This window comes from Sceloporus occidentalis, unplaced genomic scaffold, assembly GCF_023333645.1.
Source record: "Sceloporus occidentalis isolate IW3139 unplaced genomic scaffold, rSceOcc1.0.p SCAF_40, whole genome shotgun sequence".
NCBI classification, from domain to species: Eukaryota; Metazoa; Chordata; class Lepidosauria; order Squamata; family Phrynosomatidae; genus Sceloporus; species Sceloporus occidentalis.
In genome coordinates, this window is record NW_028317020.1 from 7,394,568 (window position 1) to 7,420,000 (window position 25,433).

Genomic DNA, 25,433 nt, shown 5'->3' on the forward strand with positions numbered 1-25,433 from the left:
GGTTCTTATTGGCGACGTGTCTAGTAGACTAGGCTAAAATAACAGAGCTAGAACACATACAAACACCCTTGCGCCGTATCATGCTGCCTGCGCTACAGAATGGCTGGACACTCCAATGAAAGTCTACATATGAACAGACTTCATTAGCAATGTCATTGAGAATCCGTTCAGTGTCATGTTTGGGTAGTGAAAGCCATCCAAAATATCAGTGACTGACAACAATGGCAGCCACCAGGTCTGATAAACAAAATGCTTGTTGCAACAAAACCAGGGTAATTTTTTTTAACCCCTTAAGGACAATGGGCGGTCCCTAAACCCATTGAAAACAATGTATTTTGAGCCCGTACATGTACGGGCTTTGTCATTAAGGGGTTAAATGTATTATGCTCAAGACAAAATGGAATTTGAAGATACGACACCATAAGAACCATTTAGTCTGCTCATTATACCTGCATTAAAAATCCAACCTTGAATTGGTCCTTGCCCCCCCCCTTAGTATCAGGATAGCCATCCCATGCATGTTTAAATCCCCTCACTGTATTAAACCCTGCCACTTCTGCTGGGAGGTTTCTCCACATATCTAGAAACCTCTCAGTAAAGTAAAACTTCTTAAATTACATCTGAGCCTTGAACCATCTAATTCTAGAGATCCCTTTTAAATGCCAAGTTGGAAGCAGGTGTGTAGCACGTTTCAGATGTTACGTCAAGCTATGCTTGGCTACCTGGTAAAAGCGTGAATGGATTGCAACAGGGCATCTAAAGCAGGAAGAGGCACATTCTTCTTACACTAGCCTGACAAGTATTCTCTACCAGGAAGAGAACATGCCGCAGCAAGGGTGGGGATTTACCGGTAAAACTTATGGTACCCTTAACAGAGAAATCGCTGGCAAAGGGGACAGTGGTGCACACTGACCCTGGCTGCTCTGACAATGATTTTTGGGCCACCATTTTACTTGCAATTCCCCATATAGCCACCAGGGTGTCTGGTGCAACTAGGACACCCTAACTGTATCCTTTATGTACTCCTTTTATGCAGTCCACTTTGGAAAATACACATCGGACAGGACTGGAATGTCTGTATTGAGCACTGTTAGTCTTGATATGGCCACCCAAATAGTTTGGGACACTATATTATGGGCCCTATAGCTTGAGGCTGTCCTCTGCCTAGGCTGATTGGTGCCAGTCCTTACTTGGTAACAGACACCTAATGCACTTGCATTCTCAATAAAATTTGCCTTTAAAATGTGAGTATTCCTATTGTTACCTTTATATCACTATGGCCTTCTAGTTTTGGCAGACTGCATCTCATAGATCCCTGTGCAGAATTTTGCATTCAGAATAGCAATCTATAGTAGGGAGCTCAGAATAGAGGAGGGGGGGTGATGCTTGTGTTTTGGAAATTCATTTGGGTCCTGCCTTCTCAGAGACTTGAAAGGCATCAGTTCTAGACTTTAGGGAGCTGAGGGAGTCCAATGCCGCTGAATAATTTATTCTTTTCCTGTGTGTGCACCCGCAGAGAAAACCAAACAGCAAACACAGGAACACAGCCAGCCCTGCTACTAAAGCGGACTAAATAGAGAGGAAGGAAAGTGGGGAGAGAGATATCAACAGAGAGTTACAGCAAGCGAGGAGACAGAAGAGCATCATAAAGGAGGCAGGCTGTACTGTAATAGGAGGAAACATGGACAAGGGACAAAAGGAAGAAAAACTAGGAAAAGACAGATTAATGGTACACCCCAGCTTACCTTCTTTAACACAAAATTACCACCACTTCTACTTCTTACAGTTATAAGGGAGATGGCTGGGTCTGTCTCCACAGAACTTTATAAAGTAGAACAAGCGTTATTTATAGAATGGCAGGAACAGTCACTCAGCCAAATGTGTAGCAGTTGCTCTTTTACAAACAATTCACATACAGAAAAAACAAGTTTCTGAAGGCAGTCACACGGTTGATCCTACACAGGTGGCCATCACCCTTAGCCAAAGCTGTTGGAAATACCGCACATACCTATTTACCTATTTATGAAACATTAGATGCCCATAGAAGAGATACAGTACCACGTATACTACAGATTATTTACACTGTACTTTTTCTATATTATAGTTCAAACTGAATTCAATTAGTAACCCCGGGATCTTCCAATACATTTTGCACACTGCATGATAAACATACCGTACATACATATACGCATTAAGTAGCCATGCTTAAAAATCCCCACACATTCATTTTCTCGGCTGTGATGTACACACCGGGACACACATGCATAGGCTGACACGTCTCTATTTGTAAATTGTACCTGTATTCAAAGTACACGTTCACAACACACACCCAAACACAACATCCACATCCGTGTTGCAAAATAACTCACCATCACAGTGAGGAAAGGCCCCTCCTGTCGCACATCCCCGCCAAATGACTTCAGGGTACCTCAGAGTGGGGTGCAACCCGCAGGGTGTGTACGAGTGTGAACAGAGGCAAGGTGTGCAGATCAGGCCTGGCACAGCCGAAGAAACAGCACCACAGGCTGAGAGGAGCAGCAGTGACAGGCTGCCTATATTTTACACAGCCTTCCGCTTCACACCCACGCACCCCCCTCTTCCCTCCTGACCCTGCACTAGTCCAGCTTGTTAGAGTGTGTGTGTGGATCTGTGTGTATGTGAGCTTCCTTAGAGCCGCCCATAGCCAGGGGCAACCAATCACACACATCTAATGTATCCTCCCACATGAACACCCACGCAAACAGGCACAGAGCTGATGCACCTAGCAAGCTGTGCACATACGTGCTGTGTACAAACAGCTAAACTGATATACATGAATGTATAACCTTAGCCGCCTTGAATATATAATACATACATTACAAACCTTTATCTAGAATTACACATTACTATTATGTATATGTATGCGGGCCACATACATGCTGTGAATGTATGTATACAAGCAGCTGACTGTATATAAAGTATAAATGTGCACCATTGGCTTAAAGCATTAACTTAATTACTGTGTGCATAATGTTACCAAGTAATGCATAGCATGGGCTGTGCACATATAACAGTACTATTTCTATTTCTCAACATCCACTTTGTACCCTCACACAGAAACACCTATTATATATGGGTGAAACCTTACCCCTTATTTATGGACCTCCTCTTGAGATGACTCAGACTGAGGCTACGGTTTTCTACATATGTAGCCCATATGTATGGCATTTAGCACATTAAGCTTTGTGCTCAAAGGGACAGATCAATGCCCCGACACCCCCTGCTACGGAAGAAAGCATACTCCATGAGTACTTTAATATGTATTCTTCCAAACCGAAAAAAAATAAAATATCGGACATGGTCGAACTATTCTTGGCACTGACTGGCCGCTTGGAACTCCAATTGATATCAATAAGAGCACTTTCCTCACATCCAAACAGACCCAAGCCCACATTGTTCACCAAGCCAGTGCTGCAGCAGACTAGAGGTGAGCCGATCACGTACAGGAAGATGTGTTCCCAATACATCTCTTACATGCCATTTAACTGGGGATGGGGAAAGGGGCAAATGGATGTGGATTCTACAGAATCAAGAACATTTAAAAGCATCACACAGCTGTCATGTGCTTTAAAGTCCTTTTAAATATGGTATTTAGACTCACTTGTGGGTTGCACCGTGTTGCAGAGGATACACATACTGAGAAAATAAATAGGGACGGAATAGTAATTCAAAGGGCAGAGTAGACAAACTAAAACATTTTTTGGTGAGAGGTGGGTCAGCCTTAAACATTTCTTTGGACAAGAAGATGCAGCCTTCCTTTAGGGATTGGCCATGGATGGAAGTAAAGTGTCAGATATAATAGGGGGTCGGGGCCCAGATTGAGGACACAGTTTCCAATGCAGCCTTACAACGGCACTTGGTCACCTTCATCATAATGTCAAGGATTGTAAGAATGATACCTCTGGTTTTGGACACAATGTACCCCAAACTGGTCTGATTTAAAGATTTTTGGTCTACAACCTGAAACTTCTCTGAATGCTTTATAGCAATTCTATATATTGTCATCTGGATGTCTAGAGTAACAATGAAAGGATGTCATTTCCACATGTTTATGGGTTTGCAATCCATTCTGTAAATGTGTTTCAGACAGGACTTGACAGTGCACGTGCTCTTTGCCTGATGTGTACTGGGACACCTTAAATGAAGAATTATGATGCAAAGTCCATGTTTTATTTTCCATTCTTAAAACACAAAAAGCAAACTGTATTCTCTAGTCACACTCTGATGTTCCAGTGTTCTGCCATGTCATCCAATAGACAGGGCCAGACTGGGACTGGAAAGCAGCCCTGGAAACATTTGGAGACCAGCCCCATAAAGTTTATCTTGTGGTCGAGCTCTCATACCCACAAGCACCCCTTATACATACCCACGTCACACTATTTGCAATACAAATAGCTTTAAAACATTATTTTTATCACATTATTTGTATTAAAATGCCAGAAAGCAAAAGTGTTAAAAGGCCCTAATAAATTAAATACATTAGGCATAATGAAATCAAAACATTTGCTACTGATGAAAAAGTTCCATTTTATTCAGCGAAACAAAACACGATATTTGTTTTGTTCCACTGAATAATATATTTTCATGATATTCTTGTAAGAAACTTTTGGCTATTAATACCACCACAACTGTTCTAGCGCTGCATCATCCAATGAATACCTCATCCCAGATACATTATTAATTTTTTTTTTTAAATGCACACAGTTCATGGTGCAAAGTGGTCTGTTAGTATGTTTAAGTAAAAGGTCCTCTCTTAAGGGGGAAGGACTGTGAAACCAAAGGGAATAACAAACTAAATTGGGTTTCACTCTGAAGATCCCAACCACCATTCAAGTTTCTGCGAGTAATCCTTTGTGATAAAATATGCAGATTAAAATAAGAGTAAATAACACAATGCCTTTACTTTTCCTCTCACTCATTTCTGGGCCTAGAAAGTTTTGTCCCCTGAAGTGACCACAAGCTCAGGAGTGCGTTTTATCTCTGGATAAGTAAACATTAAATAAATCAATTTATTAGTACAGTAAGTACAGTGGACACCGACACCCAGACACACACCAGGACAGCCTCTGCCATACTGAAGCATAAAACACTATGTTCTACACTGCTTTGTCATTAACTCCCCCTGTCATTAATCCCCTTGTGTATTGATGTCCCAGCCAGGTCCCCCTTTAGTATTGATTACTGTCTTCCCCTAAAAACACAACCTTGGGTATTGCCCCCTTTGTGCATTTATTCCTCCACACCCTTGGGTATTGCCCCCCCAGCATTGATTTATGTGATACCCCAGCTAACCCACTCCCTTGATGCCCCTAACACTTTTACGAAGAACACTTGTCTATTATTGATGCCCCCACTGCCATGTGTATTACCCCCAGCCACGCCCTCCTTTTGTATTATTTAATTTTAAAATTTAATGAAGGCAAACCCCTCTCCCTTGAATATGGGTCTGCTTTCCCCTTTGATCCCATTACTATATTTTGGTAATACAAATACCGGTACTTACATTTTTGTGTTTTTGTCCTGTTCTCCTCGACGACGTGACAATCCTTTCGCTGTCACAAGGAACACTTCTGTGAGGCTGAGCCCGCCTCGAGTGTCACCGTGCCGCAGCTCTTCGTCCCACCCCACAACGTGTTCCACATAGCCGCCGTGCGGCTGCAGCGTAAGACAGCCGCTGAGAGGCTGCGAGGAAAATTCAAAGAGGCCACTGCGCGGCCGTCACGCAATGTGCCGCCCAATGGCCTTCGTCCCACCCCTTTTGTGGGGGTGGGACGAAGAGCAGCGGCAAGGCCATTGGGCGTCGCGTTGTGTGCACACCAGCCGATTTAATTTCATTAGTGGCCGGTGGAGGCACACTGGCGGCCGCGCAATGGCCGCTTTTAACTTTCCTCGTTGCGAGGTGGGACGAAGAGCTGCTGCACCGTCAGCCTGCCTCCACCGGCCACTGATGAAATTAAAGCGGTTGCTGTGCACGCAATGCACCGCCCAATGGCCTTCGTCCCACCCCTTTTTGTGGCCGCTTTGAAGCTTGCTCGCAGCCGCTCAGCGGCTGTCTTACGTTGCAGCCGCATGTGTTGTGTATTTACAACACTTACGGCCGCTTTGAATGTTGACCGGGCGGAGCGGCCCACGGACCGGCCGGCCCACCAGGAAATTTCTCGGTATCCCGGTGGGCCAGTCCGGCCCTGCCAATAGAGCATTTGTGAGGTCAGGCACTGATGTTGGACAAGAAGGCCTGCAGTGCAATGTCCATTCCAGTTCATCCAAAGGGTGCTTGTTGAGGTTGAAGTCAGGGCTCTGTACGGCCAGTCAAGTTCTTCCACACCAAACTCATCCAACCATGTCTTTATGGACCTTGCTTTGTGCACTGTCATCCTGGAACAGAAAAGGGCTTTCCCCAAACCGTTCCCTCGAAGTTGGAAGCACAGCATTGTCCAAAATGTCCACAATGCAGTCAGGCAGGCAACGTTCTCCTGGATTCCACCAAACCCAGACTCGCCCAAACAAAGAACATTTTTTTTCACTGGCACAATGACAGTAGCTTAATCTGGTTTGAAGCGCTAGTATCGCTATATAATGTGTGCATCATAGCTGTTTCACCAGAATATATTGGTACTCAGCTGAAACAAGCAGGATGTCCATGGCTTAAGGGTGGGATGGAAGTATCTGCTGTTGTTGTACTAGGCCATAACTCTGGCACTTTGCTACAGACTTTCAATGACAATTATATCAAAAGTGTTTTCTCAGTACTTTCTTTCCACCGATACATACAGTTTCTCCGATAACAAGAAAATGTATCTGAATATTTTATCAACAAAATTTTAACTGTTTGCTTAAAACTACAGGAGGATAATGGAAATACTATTTAAAGTACGTAAGCAATAAATACCTCAACATTTTTAAAATAAACCTGCTCAACCTCCAGACCTCTTGCTGCATTTATCTTAATATCACGAAGACAGAACATATGGTACATACATGCCCCACCTGCCTGTTTTTTTAAACTGTTTTACTTTAAAACAACTACATTTACAGAGTACATTTATTGTCGTGCAGCATGAATAATTTACGGCACACACATGCACCATAAAATAACCACCCTCCATACAGCATACGGAAAACCAAATCTCTATTCTTCTTAATAGTCCAAAACCACATTCCACAAGATTACATTATGATTCTAGTTCACTGGGTGAAACAGCACAAAACATATGTGAGTAAAGAAAATACAGTATAATAGTATAAAACTGCCAGAAACCTTTAATGAAAAATAAAGGGATTTATAATTCACTAACAACAAAATACTACAGCCAAAACAACTTGTTGAAAATGCTTCCTCTACAGGCGATAATATGCAACAAATGGTTCAGTAAAATGGCTTGTGATTGCCACCTTTGCCCCCAGTTTATCTGTGGCATCTTTGCTCCAAACAGCTAGCCTGTGCCACCATTGCCCTCAAATAGATTGTCTGTGCCATATTTTTCACAAAAAGCTTGTCAGTGCCCCTAAACAGTTTTTTTGTGTTATATTAGCCTCCAAATAGTTTGTCTGTGCCAATTTTGCCGCACACAGTTTGTCCGTGCCATCTGTGACCCCAAACAGGTAGCCTGTGTCATATTTGACCCAAATAGCTTGTCTGTGCCATCTAAGTCCCCAAACAGCTTGTCAGTGCCCCCAAACAGCCAGCCTGTGTATCTTTTCTTCCACGCTGCGTGCAGACTGATTTAGCGTTCAGGAAGTGGATGTGATGTCATCTGGATCAGTCAAACACAGCGTGCAGGGAGAGTGTGAGAGATAAGCCAGATGATCTGGTAGTTGCGGGTATCACTCACACCTAGCAGCTTCAAAGGAGTGGACAATTGGTAGCAGGGGTCACCCGTGTTAGACCCCTGTTCTCCCATGTACATTTGCTGCGGAGGGACCCTTTCTGGCACTTGCTGCTCTTTCAGAACTACACCTGAATCCACAGTTTGAACTAGCCCAACACATTTCAAAAGGCCGTATCTGCCACAAAAACAGCACACCTTCTGAGGCCCTATCTTGTCTTTAAATGAACAGGAATCTCCGAATAACAACATATTTGCAATACAAAAAGGCAAAATTCACACCAATTATAATAATAAATCTGTGTTAATGTGCTGTAAAATATTTACACTGATCAGCCATAACATTATGACCACTGACATGTGAAGTGAATAACACAGATAATCTTGTTATCATGGCACCTGTCTGTGGGTGGGATATATTAGGCAACAAGTGAACATTTCGTCCTCAAAGTTGATGTGGTAGAAGCAAAACTGCAGCTCTTGTGGGGTGTTCCCAGTCTGCAGTGGTCAGTACCTATCAAAAGTGGTCCAAGGAAGGGAAGCGGTGAACCAGCGACAGGGTCATGGACGGCCAAGGCTCATTGATACACATGTGGGTGCGAAGGATACTGTAGCCCAATGTCTTGGTGCCAGATACCACAACACACCTTCAGAGGTCTAGTGGAGCCCATGCCTTGACGGGCCAGAGTTGTTTTGGTGGCAGAAGGGGGACCATGCGATATTTTGTGGCAGGTGGTCATAATGTTATGACTGATCGGTGTATATCAATGCCCAATGTCTAAAACTGCACGTTCACAATTGGAACAATCCTGTATGAACACAGGAATCATTCCTGTTCTTTTCTCCTATAGCGAGTCAATCTAAGGGATAGTGAAGACCACTTAAATGCCCTGATCGTCAGTAGTGGATAGTGTCACCTACACCTGTGCCAAAACTATAAAGCACTGGAACTGAGACCTTCACAAATGCCTGAGATTATTTCAATTAGCCTCCAAATGAGGGGAAACACTTGTAAAGAACTAAAACATATTATGGTATTATAATAATAAAGATTGGATGCATTTCTTTAGCATTCCAAATAATATTGATTCTCTCAAAACAGACATATGTTCCAAAAGCACAGACAAAAATAACCTGCTGTTAATAAACAATATTCACTGTAATCTACAACAGACTGCTTGCTGCACCGCCAATATCTTACATCTAGGAGTATCTCCAGGGATGATGAAATCTACAAAACTCCTGTGGGGAGATGACAACATTGCCAGATATAAAGATATTTAGAGTGCGTTCTAAAATATGCAAGCCAGCATAGTGCAAGCCAACGCAGGGTAAAATCGCGCCTAAGAGGAAACAAAATCGGAATTTGATGGCGCTATATAAAACAACAACAATAATAATAATAATAATAAAAGCACCTTAACTAAAGATGCCTTGCATTGCCTCATATGGGTACCACAAAAATAAAAGGGCTGCATGTCGTTTTGCCATCATGACCAACTACACTCCACAAAGAAATCAAGTACCCATTTGGTTGCATCTGAAATGAAAGCAAGAATTTTTGTATTCTAAAAATGGTTGCACCTGTCTGATGTAAGACAACAGAACCCAGTGGTCTCTAAAAAATATACTAAACAATCAAATGTTTTAAGCTACAGTCATGTATATAATTTGTGTACCCTAGATTATGGCTCAACAAACCCTGGGCACCAAAAAAATAAAAGAAATGATTGGGAAAGAAAAAAAAGCCGGCTCCTGTATTTTTTTGGCCGGCTTCTAGATTCAAACCATGGATCCACTTAGGAGCGCTCGTTTAAACAGAAAAGAAAGAAAAAACAACAATAGTGTAGCGAATAACAACAAATGTGTATCTCTGTGTCTTTTGATCTGAGTAAAGTGATAAAGAAAAAGAACCAAATTGCACTATTTTTCACTAGTGTGATGATATAGAAAAAATTGCACTTATAAGATGGTGAGCACACTTGACTGTGTGCTATAGAGCTGTAAATCAGACGACCTCCACGACTTCTGAGTGGTCCAGAATGGTGGTTTTAAATCCTTGATACGGTGTTATATTCCACAAAAAAAGGACGGGAAGTATAAGATATCTTAAAAAGCAGAAAAACTGCAATAAACTTACAAAAGTGCAGGTGCCACATATATTCCAAAAATAGGAGTCAGGAAGAAATCATCACCAAAGTCTCCAATGGTCCTATGGATAGGAGTTGGGCTTCATGGAGGAGTGGTCAGGATAAAAGCCATTGCTTAAAAAAAATAATAAGCAAACCTGCTTGCTGTTCACCAAAAAACATGTGGAGACTTCCCAAACATATGGAAAAAGGTACTCTGGTGAGATGAGACTAAAATTGGCGCAAACTCAAGAGCTGTCATCACCCCAAGAACGGTGGTGACAGCGTCATGCTGTGGGGATATTTTTCAACGGCAGGGACTCGGAAAATGGTCAGGATTAAAGCAATGATGGATGGCGCTAAATACAGGGAAATTCAGTCTTCCAGAGATTTGAGACTGGGATTGAGATGCGCCTTCCAGCAAGACAATGGGAAGCTCACCTCTATTCATTATTTCCAAATAAAAACCAATAGCATCAATGTTTAAGCGCATATCAAGAGGAAAGCTATAAAATATGCACAGCAAGAGGAAATTCAAATATCCACTGAATGTAAGGCTTGGATAGGAACTTGCAGAAAAGCTCCAACTACAATATAGTAACATAGTAACATAGTAACATAGTAACATAGTTCATAAGGTTGAAAAAAGACCAAAGTCCATCAAGTTCAACCTATATACATATTGTGTCCCTACTGTGTTGATCCAGAGGAAGGCAAAAAACCCTTATGAAGCAGATGCCAATTGCCCCATACCAGGGGGAAAATTCCTTCCCGACTCCAAATATGGCAATCAGAATAAATCCCTGGATCAACGTTCTGTCCCTATTAATCTAATATCCATAACTTGTAATATTATTGCTTTCAAGAAACACGTCCAGGCTCCTTTTGAACTCTTTTATTGAGTTTACCATCACCACTTCCTCTGGCAGAGAGTTCCATAATCTCACCGCTCTTACTGTAAAGAACCCCCGTCTGTGCTGGTGTAGAAACCTTCTTTCCTCCAGCCGTAGAGGATGTCCCCTTGTTATAGATACAGTCCTGGGTATAAATAGGTCCTGGGAGTGATCTCTGTACTGTCCCCTTATATATTTATACATAGTTATTAAGTCCCCCCTAAGCCGTCTTTTTTCCAAACTAAATAACCCCAATTCTGATAATCTTTCTGGGTACTGTAGTCCTCCCATTCCCCTTATTACTCTGGTTGCCCGTCTTTGAACCCTCTCCAGCTCCACTATATCTTTCTTGTACACTGGTGCCCAGTACTGTACACAGTATTCCATGTGTGGTCTGACTAGTGACTTGTACAGGGGTAGAATTATTTCCTTGTCGTGGGCATCTATGCCCCTTTTGATGCACCCCATGATTTTATTTGCCTTAGCAGCAGCTGCCTGACACTGGTCGCTACAGGTAAATTTACTGTTAACTAAAACTCCTAAGTCCTTTTCCATGTCAGTCGTCCCCAGTGTTTTCCCATTTAATACATATTCCCAGCCTGGATTTTTCTTCCCCATGTGCATAACCTTACATTTATCTGTGTTGAACCTCATCTGCCACATCCCAGCCCAAGCCTCCAACCTATGCAGATCCATTTGTAATCGTGCGCTGTCCTCTATTGTGTTAACCACGTTACAGAGCTTAGTATCGTCTGCAAAGATTGATACTTTACTATGCAATCCCTCTACAAGGTCATTAATAAATATATTAAAAAGAATAGGACCCAAAACTGACCCCTGTGGTACCCCACTAGCAACAGTCACCCACTCAGAGTATGTACCATTAATAACCACCCTCTGTTTCCTATCACTGAGCCAGTTACTTACCCACATACACACATTCTCCCCCAGCCCAAGCATTCTCATTTTATGTACGAGCCTTTTATATATAGTATTCTCCATTAAGACCTCTTGTATTTTATTGTATGCTGTTTCTTAAGTATCTCTTTACAATCCAATGTACACTGAAGAGTTAAAGCTTTCTTGCTTAGTTTGGTGAATCTTGCAGTTATGAGTCAACTGTGCAAGATTCACCAAACTTAGCAAGAAAGCTTTAACTCTTCAACATACATTGGAATTATAAAAGAGATACTTGAGAAATATACAATTTGCAGTGAGATATTCAAACCCGTTAAGCATAATGGAAGACAAGTGTAGTGCTTCCATGCGTAGAATGCCAAGTAGTTTGACAATCTGCCACTTAGAAGACCTATTGAGACTCATCTCATAACAGTCTGTGACTAGGAACTATGATTGTAAAATAATGAATGTTTTTTTCTTCTCATTATGGTTTGTTTACTGTTATGTCTGGCTCCCTAGTACTTGTTGGCACAGAGAAATGATCAGGAAGGCGAGAGATTTAGACCTGCAAGAGATTTAGACCTGCTGCACAAAAAGACTGACATTCACTAACATTCAGCAGTAACAGCATCAAGCAAGATGCTTTCCTGATGCACGCAAAATAAAAGGTGATAATTAATAATTACACACAGTAGTATTTGTTTTTTTCTAGCCACTCCCCATATTTGGTCTCGTTTATCACTTTAAGGAGCTAAAAAAGTTTTTTTTATTGCATAGGGTTATCTACTATATGTGCATATCTTACATCATTTTGCACACATAAAAACAAAAACATAGAAAACAATGAGCAACTTTAACTCCCCACATCCTCCCATTGGGGAGCAACCAGGTATCAGTGCTTGAGTTCTACATAATGAAGTGTGGCCAATAACATGTTGATGCCCAGGTACCATTTTTTGCAAGTATATAATGTTTTTTGCCTGGTGATGAAAGCTGGGGTCAACCTTAAGGGTCCTTGGCAAACATCTCCAAATATTTGAAACCTGTCAAGAGATTTCCCACACTAGTCGGTGTCTCTAAAGCCTGAACTGTGTCATAGGGAGCACAACTTACATTGAAGAAATTGGTCTTGTTCCTCTCATAGAAGAGTCCCTGTGCTGGCATGTGCTTCAGCTGCTGCCATGGGATACTGCTGCCTAGCAACACATCTCTGGCCCACTGTAGGTTCTGGGGAGACAACAAGCTGGATGAAGGCGATATACTGGAGAGAGTATAAGCATGCATACATATCTGCAAGTGAATGAGGCTCCCTGAACTAGTGTGCATTGCAAGACGGTGAAACACTTCGACAACATGACACAATAAGTAACATAATGCAAATATGTTATAGACAAGTACATGCGATAAAGCATAGATTTTATACAAACACAGGCTATATTTAATCTCATGTTATGCCCAGGGCTGCACCCCCAGAAGTCTGGTACCACAACATAAGTACATGATTAACAGATCTGTGTATGTGTATATATATATATATATATATATATATATATATATATATATATATATATATATATATATATATATATATATATATATAGCACAATGGGTGACATTGAGGTGATGGAAGCATGAAGACCATTATAGGTAACTGGGCAAAGGACAATAGGACAATGAACTGGATAAGAGCATTTTATTTTACCCTTTAGTAATATGTGTTAAGGTCGAGGGTCTCCTTAAAAACCTGCAGTCTTAGGTGGATTAACTGCTAAATCTTGTCACAGTACACTGTAATGGCGGGCCGGACAGTCTTTGTTAGAGATCCTGTCTCTTGTACTTGTAGTTGGCCGGTAGGATGACACACGCAACCAGCGACATTTTCTTCTGGTAAGCTTTACTTCACCACAAAATTAAATATCACATTTTGTTTTAATGAACGAGCATGAAATGGTGAAATAATGAAGTGTTTGTTTTTCTCCCTCCACCACAGCCTATAATTTAGTTTGATATGAGAACTGACTTCCCAACATGTCTTACTTTTTCACATATTTACCAACAACTACTGGTCATCTGTAATTTAGACAGCGCAAAACCCTTTTAGCCTAAAAATGGTGCCCTTCCTTTAAGACATGCAAGACAGGGCTCACAAATCCCAGGATCCCGGTAGCCATGTGTCCTAGCCCTTTATAATGATCTCTATTGGCGTACCTCTTTCTGTTGGCTTCTATAGCCGACCCTCAGCTAACGTAAGGTATCAAAATAAACATCTTCCTATAAAATGTGTTCTTAGTGTATATTTCAACCACAAATTACAATGTTTAGGCAAGGAGAAGGAAACATTTTCGGGTTGTCCGTTACATTTGAGACAGTTTTGGCAATAAAAAATACCATCTAATTAAACACTATTCAACAGATTATTTCTCATATATATGCTGGACATCAAACACATGAAGAAAAATGAACACTGTTCTGTTTCCTATTTTATGTAATTTTAGTAATTTATGTGTAAAAAACCCGTTTCATACACTCTAATACATGGATAATACACTAATAAACGCTCTTCTGTCAGAGCACTACTATGTGAGTGAAGACGTTCACGGGTCTACTATACATTGATTGGAGATAACTGACCCATGGGCACTGGATACACCAAACTGCTGGTATTTAAATTAACATGAGGTGAGAAGAAACAAGAAAATCTAAGTGATGAAGGCAGTTTAATTCTGCTGCACATCGAAGCTCCGATTAGCTGCAAACGGCTTGCCGCTGACTGCCACGGACAGGGTTGGGAAGCTGTGTGCTCCTCCACAATGTTAGAAAGTTTGGCTGCAACGCTCCCTGTGCAGCAGGTCACGCACTTCAGGTTCCTAGTAATCCAGTCGGAATGCACGATTGCTCAATTGTACTGACATATATTCGTCTCGACTCCTTTCCGCGGGCGATGAGGGGTACGCTCGGAATTAATTGTTACCAAAACAAAGCAGCTTGAAATAATAAACTGTGCATAGTGTGACGGCCAAGCCAATGCTACAGCAAGTACGCGGATAATACACTAAGCCAACACGCAAATAACACAGGGCGTCGAAAAAGTACGCATAGAAACATCATATGGCATGGTGTGTACATTCGCAGGAAGCACGCTATAATTGGCACTACTTACACAAATAACACATTATGTGTCGAGACTGCACACACGAATATTTCATACAGATGTGTTGAGTGCGCAACTGGCTTGATGGTACTATGCCAATTACATTATCATCTAATATCATCCAGACATGTATAAAGTCAGGTAAGCAGCTCCGCATCACACGAAGGAGCAACCTAGCCGCCTACGCTACCATTCAAAAGTTTGGGGTCACTTAGCTGTTTTCATGGAAAACAAGGAAATTTCTAGCTGTAACATAATTACAAAAGGGGTTTCTAATCATCAATTAGCCTTTGAAACTTGGCTTACCAAACATAACGTGCCACCGAAACACAGGAGTGATCAAGGGCCTCTGCACAATGATCATTTACAGCATTAACAACGTCTATACTGTATTGCTGATCCACTCGATGTTCTTTTCATTGCCAAATTTGCTTTTCTTTCAAAAACAAGGATAGTTCTAAGTGACCCCAAACTTCTGAAATGTGGTGTACATCTAGCTAAAGCAGAATAAGAGTATGTCAGCCTGGAACGCAATATATTTTAACGCAAAAACACAAGCTGAATCATGACACATGCAAACAAAGGCACTATGAGCTAGGCCCATGCTGAGAATTGAACTATTGCACAAGCGACTGAACTTAACTTGGATACAGGGAAGTACGATAAAATGATGAGCTAACGCAAGGCAGGAAGATACAAAAATCACAAAGGACGTACATAGTCCAAGCAACCGTGGGTGAAGAACTATGTGTTCACTACAAACACACAAACAAAAGGAATCAAAGAGAATTATAGGGGAATGAGGATTTTTATTTATCAAGACATTCATATACATAACTACATAAACTATACAAACCTTCGGGTAAACGTTCAGAGGCACACAAAGATTTATTAAGTAAACTGGGTGGTTGGAGTTTAAAGGCAGAGGAAGAGACCGCTGAGATTTTGAAAGCTCTGTCTACATCTAAACTGTGTCAATTTGGGATTCAAATATCCATCTGTACTTGGGCTAATAGAGCAATATCAGTTTTCTTTACATTGAACTCCCTATTATGAAGTGTCAAGTCTAGTGAGCTTCTCTTGGTTGAAGAGCTAGACCATACCTGTCCTTGTTTAGGATGGAAAGCCCCATCGCTACTGAATTTGATGGCGCTATATAAAAAAAATATATAATAATAATAATAACTACAACCCTGATGTCTGTCACTTCTAGGTGCTCAAAATGATTGTTGAGTTTGGGTGTATCAGTCTTCTACAGCTATAAAACTCACAATAATGTGTATATAAAACAAAATAATATTAATCAAATGGGGTAAATAACATACACTCTTCTTCTGAAACATTCTTCATCTTAATTATGCAACTAGCTACAAACAGGTCATAAACTCACATAAATGTATCACTATATCCCAGTCCCGAAACACAACCCAAGAATAAGATCAGGCCTCCTTGGCCATTGGATGTTTTAGGAGGTAAGCATCATTAAATCAGTGATAATTCTGGAAAGATCCCACACTGATTAAGTCATGTACTACGCAGGGTTAATTCAGCCTTTGCGGCAGAAGATGCTAACGGGGGTCCCTTATAATCATGCTTCTTGTTTAAAGAGTAAGGGTCTCCCGGAAACACAATGCACTGTGTTTTATGGATATTACTCTGAGCATTAGTGCAGGGGGGTCAGTTAACGTCCATCTCGCTATATACTATATTACTCACTTTTATCTCCCTGGGTTGGAATCAAAGTCACTGAATCAAGGTTAGTGCAGGGGTTAAACATTTTGAGGGTAGCAAATTTGTCCAGCGGGAGCCGCTAGTGACTACAGTGCGTGGGCTTTGAATATACGAACTGTAGGTCTCAGGGGCTGACAGACTGTAGGAAGATAGCTGTGCTCCCAGGGGTCTGGCATCCCAAGCACAGGATGAATCACTACAACCATGCCGCTGCCTACATGAAAATACCCAGCTCCAGCGCACAAACCCATTCCTTGCCGTTATATTTAAATGAAATGTCACAGCTGCACATTCGCAAGCTAATATTGCTCGCCGGTTTATATCAATATCACAAACCAAGCTAAAAATACTACCAAGCAAAATTACTCAACTGTGGTTTTAAATAATGTCCCCGTATACACGAACAATGAGATATGAGGCACTAATGGTGATATTTCAAATTTATATTAATCAATTATCCTTTATAATCAGATAAATAATTTAAAATCCATATCCATTCACTTATCATTAGGTATTATAGCCATCATGTATATACAATATACACAAAAAACAAAATACTGTCTGCGCTTCTCACCCTAATAAAGTTGGCAACAAACATATAAACATAATATAAATGAGAGGTTTTGGTTATATGAATTGGCCAAAGCATAATTAAGCTCTCCCGCCACGTCAAGGCACACTCTCAATAGGGTGAGAACCTACTCTCACCTCCTACATAGTGGGCACACAAAGCAGTTTATACTGCTACCAAAACCATTTTTATATACAATATATAACTAGCACAAAACATATCACCACTTACACAGGGATAGATAATGTTTATTTCTATGATTTTTTTCTAATATTCAGTGTATATATATATATATATATATATACACGGTATATACACTCACTGGCCACTTTATTAGGTACACCTGTTCAACTGCTTGTTAACACAAATAGCTAATCAGCCAATCACATGGTAGCAATGGAGCATCAGAAAGGGGATTTAAATGACTTTGAACGTGGCATGGTTGTTGGTGCCAGAGGGGATGGTCTGGGTTTTTCAGAAACTGCTGATCTACTGGGATTTTCATGCACAACCAGCTCTGGGGTTTACAGAGAATGGTCCGAAAAAGAGAAAATATCCAGTGAGCGGCAGTTGTGTGGGCGAGAAATGCCTTGATGTCAGAGGTCAGAGGAGAATGGGCAGTAACTCAACTCATTATAACCAAGGTATGCAGAATACAATCTCTGAACGTACAACACGTTGAGCCTTGAAGCAGATGGGCTACAGCAGCAGAAGATCACACCGGGTGCCACTCCTGTCAGCTAAGAACAGGAAACCGAGGCTACAATTTGCACAGACTCACCAAAATTGGACAATGTAAGACTGGAAGAACGTTTCCTGGTCTGATGAGTCTCGATTCCACCTGTGATATTCAGATGGCAGGATCAGACTTTGGCGTAAACAACATGAAAGCGTGGATCCATCCTGCCTTGTATCAACAGTTCAGGCTGGTGGTGTAATAGTGTGGGGGGAGCATTTTCTTGGCACACTTTGGCCCCTTAGTACCAATTAAGCATTGTTTAAACATGACAGCCTATAGAGTATTGTTGCTGACCATGTCCATCCCTTTATGACCACAGCGTACCCATCTTCTGATGGCTAATTCCAGCAGGATAATGCACCATGTCACAAAGCTCACATCATCTCAAACTGGTTTCTTGAACATGGCAATGAGTTCACTTTACTCCAATGGCCTCCACATTCACCACATCTCAATCCAATAGAGCACCTTTGGGATCTGGGGAGACTCGCATCATGGCTGTTTCCAGCACCTTGTAGAAAGTATGACACGAAGAATGAAGGCAGTTCTGAAGGCAAAAGGGGGTCTTAACCCGGTACTAGCGAGACATACCTAATAAAGTGGCCAGTGACTGTATATGCACTGAAATTGTTAAACAACCATGATATTGTCCTTGTGAAATATTTTATGTTAAGTATCCTAAGATGATTAATTACAAGTATGGCAGACCGTCTAAGACACTGATAATTGAATAAATGGAAGCCAGAATTGCAAGCACCCGAAGCTCAAACAACTAAAACTCACTGCGTGCATGCACATCCCGATTTCCATGAAGAACGCTACTACAGAGACCTAAACACCACGGACATCGCAGATAAGTCACCAAGTCTTTTAAAGGTCCTCGGACACTAGAGGACTTTTATTGTATTGTACTTACAGATACTTTTTTTTAATTATTATTTTTGAAGAATGAATATGTTTTAGCCACAGTTTAATTTGCAATAACATTAATTTAACATTTAGTGGGGAAATACCTTGCACCAGAGAAAACCCCCCCACCCCAGAGGGAATATTTTATCAACCACATTGCCGACAGTGTTACACTATTTTATTTTTTTTCTTCCCTTCCTTTGGAGGGCGACCTGAACAACGGAGGAGTGAGCTTTACAACCCATAGGAGCAGGGTACGGCTCCCCCTAAAGGCAATAGTTGAATCCACCTCTATTTTATTACAACCAGCATCTATTATACGGTTCTACACTATGTTTCTTTTTCGGTTTTTCCATTAGGGTAATTGTACAATCAAAACGAGCACAGATCCACACTTCTTCTTCTATCCTAGGCAAGGTAAGTAATACCCATATTTGATCCTATTTTTATTGTGCGCAAACACTGTGCTATAGCATTCACCTTCTGCTGAATTTGGTTTTGAATAAGATAAATACATGCATTGCTTAATGGATAAAGAAAATAGACCAGGGGGACAATAGGGGGCTGCACAGAAATATCAGATTTGTGTGCAATGTCTGAAAGGGTTTCCTTATAATCATAACAACCAACAGAATGGTCTATATTAGAAGGAAAATTCAATTGATTGTTATGGTAATAGAAAACACTTTTCAAAATTTAGACCTGAACTTCCCATAAAGAAGAAATAGTCACATATGTATCTGCCAACTCTAACATGACGTTGGGGGTTGCGGATGCGAAAGGGTTAATAAAAACCCAGCCCTTATGCTTCTGCAGGGCCCGGGGCAAATACACCTTAACCCAGATCTGTTCACCCCATGACATCATAAACTACTTGCTGCTACCACTACTTTCAAGTTAAGGTTTTAAAAAAATACCTAAGGAGGATTCGGTAACTCCCTGTACAACCCAAACTGTACATAACCCCAATTTGCCCAAATGTATACTGTTAGTATTAGATAAACGGTATTGTGCTACCTACATAGTGCCTTGTGGTGAAATACAGTATTGTCTTTTTAAAATATATATATTCACATGATTACATGATATGCCCACCCCCTAAAAGAGGTATTTAGGGCAAAAGAATACAGTGATACAGCCACCATTGGATAAACAATCTATTTATCATGGAAGGGTGCTGTCAAAACCATTGGCTTATAATGGAAAATATATAGGTCCCATGGGCAAAGTGTGATCTACATAAAGTAACTAAATCAAAGGTGTAATACAGTGGCTCAGAATGATGCATCTTAGGTTCCAACACCTCATAAACTGACTGTGTTTATTGTATGCTCGAATTTAGAAGACATTTGTCGTAGAACCGATCCTCCCTCACATAGACCCTCTCCATTGTCAGCTTTATTTTTTACTAGTGATTTAAGCAAAACACTAAATAAACAGTTCACAAAAATGAATGATAAAGTAAATGAATTAACATATCTGGCTTGGGCAGAACATTAAAAATCACACAGGTGCACGCTTATGCATGAATGAGGCATATTTTTACAGTCATTACGACAAAGTTTCTCATGTGGATAAGAAAAGTTTATAGGAATCATGGTTCACTAACCCCAACACATGCACCACATCAACCACTGAATGGTCTATGCCACCTATTCTGCTGAATTTAACGCTTAAATGAAGAACTTGAAACAATCTCCAGCACTGCATAATCCTATGATCTTTAAGAATTCTTTAATCATGTAAAATTGCGTAACTTTTTAAGGAATGCTTTAGCTGTCGAATGACACAAAACCAAGCACAGATAGGTTGTTGCCACAGAAACTGGGAAAAAGTTTTCTGTGCTGTTTTTACATGATTAGCTTAAAAGATAAAAATAAAATGACCAACCTGCTAAGGTTTATTTCCTTAGACTGCAATGTAATGGCTCTCTCTAATATTCTAGGTGGAACAGTGCCTTAAAAGGGGTGATCATATATGTATACTATATTATTTCTACTCCTCAACAAAGTAGACATTGCTGTTTAAAGATAAGACTTAAAAAATACAGAGGAAATGTACTTCCTTCTTCCTCAAAAGAGCTATGTAAATGCTATGAATGAACATATCTGTCATAAAATGAAATAATTACTTAATTCATAATCATTCTAAGCATGTGCCTTTTGATTATATAATCAAAACAGACAGTTTTCACTAACCCCCACCAAAATAATAATAAAATAAAATAAAATAATAATAATAAAAAAGTGCTAGATTGACAGCATAGCATACTATGTTCCCTGCTTCACATAAGCAAGATGATTGCTAGGACATCATGTTAATGTCTATAAAGACATTTTTGTTACAGATAAGTACATTATATAGATTTTACCTGGTGAGTATGGCTGTGGGTATACAGGTAGGCCAACCGGTACAGGCTTTTGTAGTGCTGAGGGAAGCGGCTTAGACATAGTCTGAAAGAGGTGACGCACTGCTCCATCAGGACCCTGCGCTGTTCCTCTGTACCTTCAGGCAGACTCTGTGGATACTCAGTCATTTCCCCCATTACATCGCTTTTTTTTCGGAGGTCACCCAGTTGCACCGCTGGTGGAACAGCCCTAACTGGAGTAGTGTTGGTAGGATGCGTTTCTGAGGGTCCTCTGATCTCACAAGTACTGGAACTTTCTGGAGGCTCTGTGTGTTCTGCTGTTTTTCCTGCAAAAAAAGAGGGGTCATTTGCACCTATGCCCTGGCAAACGTTGTTGAATGAAGGTCTAGCTGGCATCAAGGTGTCAAAGGGATGTATTGCAGACTTGAAACAGCTACTTGGATTAGAACACTAACTCTAATGGGGCCCTAGGCAAACCTTTGCTGTTGGGCCCCATGTATATAACTTGTGGATTTGGCAGGGCAATACATCTTTACCTAGCTTTCCCAGCAGTTTGTCTATCGCTAATCACAGTTTGGCACACAGCAGTCAGCCGGGTCACTGAAAGACATTTAGTGAGGCACATATGTATGGCTCACTAAGGATGTCTGGGCCCCCTTTGCCCTGTGATAAAGACAGTTCTGGGGGCTATGTACAACAAAATAATTCTTGTTCAAAATTTGAAGAGTTGCCATAGCAAGCCGCCAAAGTTATCTGAGCAATCGATAGAATAATTCAAACAGCAGGAATATGCTATCAGGTTTATAGTGATAAGAAAATATTTTCAAACTGTGCCTCACAATTATTCCTTTTCAATAACGCCTTATAGTGACAACGCTCTCCCACAGGTTGTTTGTCTGTGTGTGAATTATTTGAAGTACAGGTGAATAGACCAAGTTTATTTAAAACTCTGTCAGAGTACATTTAAAAATCAGAAATACAAAGACAACTATAAAATCTGAAAATGAATGAAATTTTCAGAGCCATGGTATTGTTTGCAATGTTTTGCGTGTTAGGCCCGAACATGACAGGTATACCTTTTTCTTCTTCTGTCTGGACCTCTCTGTAATGAGCTGCATTGGGGGTACTGATGGATTTCTTCTCTAAGCACGCTCTCTTGATGCTGTCCTGGGAACTGGCTGGTTCATTGAACGTGTCCTGCGTGCTACTTGAATCTGAGAGGATAACGGCCATGCTGTCTTGGCTCCGCTCTAAGAAAAAACAAAATAGTGAGTTATATTGTTGGGAATTTGATGCACTTCCACCACCAAGCACTGGACACAGAAGCGAGAGCAGAGGCCACTGCAGCCCTGGAAACTGATGACAAGTGACATCATCCATTACCTCATGCCAATATACATATACCAAATGAGTGTCATGTATATTGGCAAAGTCTATATTGGTTGCCTCTAAAGTGCTTACCTGTATTTTTTTTTTTTTGCTGTAGCATTTGACATCTGTAAATTTTACAGACATACAGGAGTCACTTACCATTAACCGTTTTTTTGTCAGTTTTATACGGCAAGTGGAGTTGGGGTGTCAATTTAAGAAATTAAATCTGCTGGCAGAAAGACTCTAAATCATTAGATACAAAAGCCCCGAAGCCTATAATGTACAACACATCCTAACAACTTTAATGAAATGTGTGTTAATCTATGAGAAACACACGGCAGCTAAATACCGTATTTGCTCGATTATAAGACGACCCCCCAAAATCTAAATATTAATTTAGGAAAAAAACAAAAAGCCTGAATATAAGACTACCCTATAGGAAAAAAAGTTTTACTAGTAAATATTAATGCATTTAAACAATTTTTTCTTATCTAATAAAAGCTATGATTGAGAAAAATATATATATTTTTTTATTTCCTTTTATTTGCCAACCTGCCCCCCCAGTTATGCACATCTGCCCCCAGGGTTGCCACTCTGCCCCCAGAAATGCCTTATACCCCCTATTTGCCACTCTGCCCCATGATGTGCCTTTTAACCCTCTATATGCCAGAGTGGCATATAGGGGGTTAAAAAGCATATCATGGGGCAGAGTGGCATATAGGGGGTTAAAAGGCATTTCTGGAGGTATATATATATATATATATATATATATATATATATATATAACTGCTAACAATCACACTCCTATCAAGTCAAGGCAGCCAATACATGCTGGAACCTGGGGATGATAGCAGTGTGAGTGCAGCCTCCCTATGCCATGCTACCACCACCACCCCCCTTACACATCCATGCTATCACACACACACTCATTCACAAACATTTAAATACTCATTCATTCCATTAATCACACATACTTCACACATTAATCACAAAAACCCTCCCCCACCCCCCCTACCTGAACCGCAGATCTCCCACTCGCAGACTTCTGCAGGGGCCCAGCTGTGCGAGCAACTTCTCTGGCCCCGCCCCCAGAGGGGAGGCAGAGTTATGTGACACTCTACTAGCTTCCTGTTCTGCTGCTAGACGAAGAGACGCTGCTCGAGGTCGTCTTCTAATCAGACCTCGATTATAAGACGAGGGGTATTTTTCAGAGCATTTGCTCGTCTTATAATCGAGCAAATACGGTAATACAACTGAAATAACTCCGTCCTCTGTGAAAAGATACTTGCTTACAAAGGATACACAAAGCAACTAAAAATGTAATGTATATGCAACGCATAAAAAAGCAGTATGCATTACACGAACAGATGCACGTGAACAGTGGAAACACACAGAAAAACACAAAAGGGATACTTTCTTACTAACCACAGATTTGTGTGGTTTTTTTTTTAATCAGCTGCAACAGAGGAAGCACTATTTGAACATAAAGTGTGCGCCGCAGCCTTACTCATACCTCGTAAATAAAATACACTATTCTCTTTCCAAATGCATTACTCAGTTACAAAGTTAGCTATCAATAGGACATAAAGTCGCATTAAAAGTCTAAGGAAAGCCACCTCTAACCACACTCTAACCACCATTTTTTATGTTACATACTACTGGTTATGTCCCGTCTACCCATTGTACAGCGCTACGGAATTTGATGGCGCTATATAAAACAATAACTAATAATAAGAAGAAGAAATTAGGCGGTATGCTTGCTAATATCTTCATCCTAAATTGTATGTGCAGCCGAAAGTACAGGATCATGTTTCCAAAGCATAACAGTATCAGGTTAAAGCCAAGGGGTAAAGAAACGTGATTGACAAATACATGGCATACACATTTGCCAGGCAACATAGGCTTAGCTAATTAAAAGGATTAAACACTGTTCTGCTCAGCTTTGCGTTATTTATAGCAAGTTCAAAATTCTAAAATTTGAAACCATTTTCAATAGTGCCAGGCTCACTGAATAAAGAAATCTTTTTTGCTATCCGTTCAGCATGTCAAAGCAAAGGTCTTAAGGTTTAGAAAAGAAGATCTGCATGACTGCTCAGCCTCAAACACACTAAGTGAACTGGTTGTTCTGTAACACAATTCTAGTTGTAGATCGTAATGTATATGTACTGTATTTGTGCATCTGCAACACAGACCTCGTGCAGTCAAAGGGATCTGCCGGACCACCTCAAGTGCAAGTCAGACAGTGCAAGCCAACAAACCACTCTATGAGAGCAAGCAGGAGGAAAGCCCAATCATTTAGCATGCATCTCCAACCACAAAAAGAAAAGGGACATTCAGTCGAGCCTTCTCCAAACGGGACAAACTTTCCACTTTGTTGGCATAATGTTATTTATCCAAACCTACCAGCTACCATGATAGAGTACTTGATAAAGGGCAAAGTTTGTCAGTTTTGCTTCCCTAATGCTAGACACAGTTGGAGTCCTACCTGAGATGCAAAAAGACATACTCACTGCAGAAATTCTACAATAAAACATAAAGAAATCAATAAATATTGATAACAGCTGCTGTTTCTCTCACTGCAAGGCTTGACGTTTTATCAACTGTAGCTGTAAAACAATAAAACAAATGCTACCCATAACTAGAATTTGCAACTATCCCAGGCCGAGGGAACCTTTGTTTAATTTTCGAGTCCCGTTTGGATACGGCTTAAGATTTGTGGTAGCATTAGGGAAAGCAACAGAAATAAAGCATTCATAAGCCGATAATGGCTTCGTCCAGCAGGGGGCGATAGAGAGCAGGTTAGTGT

General features: G+C 40.8%; 1 protein-coding gene across 1 annotated transcript in view; it reads right to left on the reverse strand.

Annotated features, from left to right (window-relative positions):
• CABIN1 (calcineurin binding protein 1) overlaps positions 1 to 25,433 on the reverse strand; it is a 68,636-nt gene that overhangs the window by 14,957 nt on the left and 28,246 nt on the right. The window contains exons 26-28 of the mRNA XM_089489483.1: positions 22,333 to 22,506; positions 21,260 to 21,582; positions 12,901 to 13,014 (exon numbers count right to left, since the gene is read on the reverse strand). Coding sequence (XP_089345609.1) covers positions 12,901 to 13,014; positions 21,260 to 21,582; positions 22,333 to 22,506 — 611 coding nt within the window. The remainder of the gene's footprint in view (positions 1 to 12,900; positions 13,015 to 21,259; positions 21,583 to 22,332; positions 22,507 to 25,433) is intronic.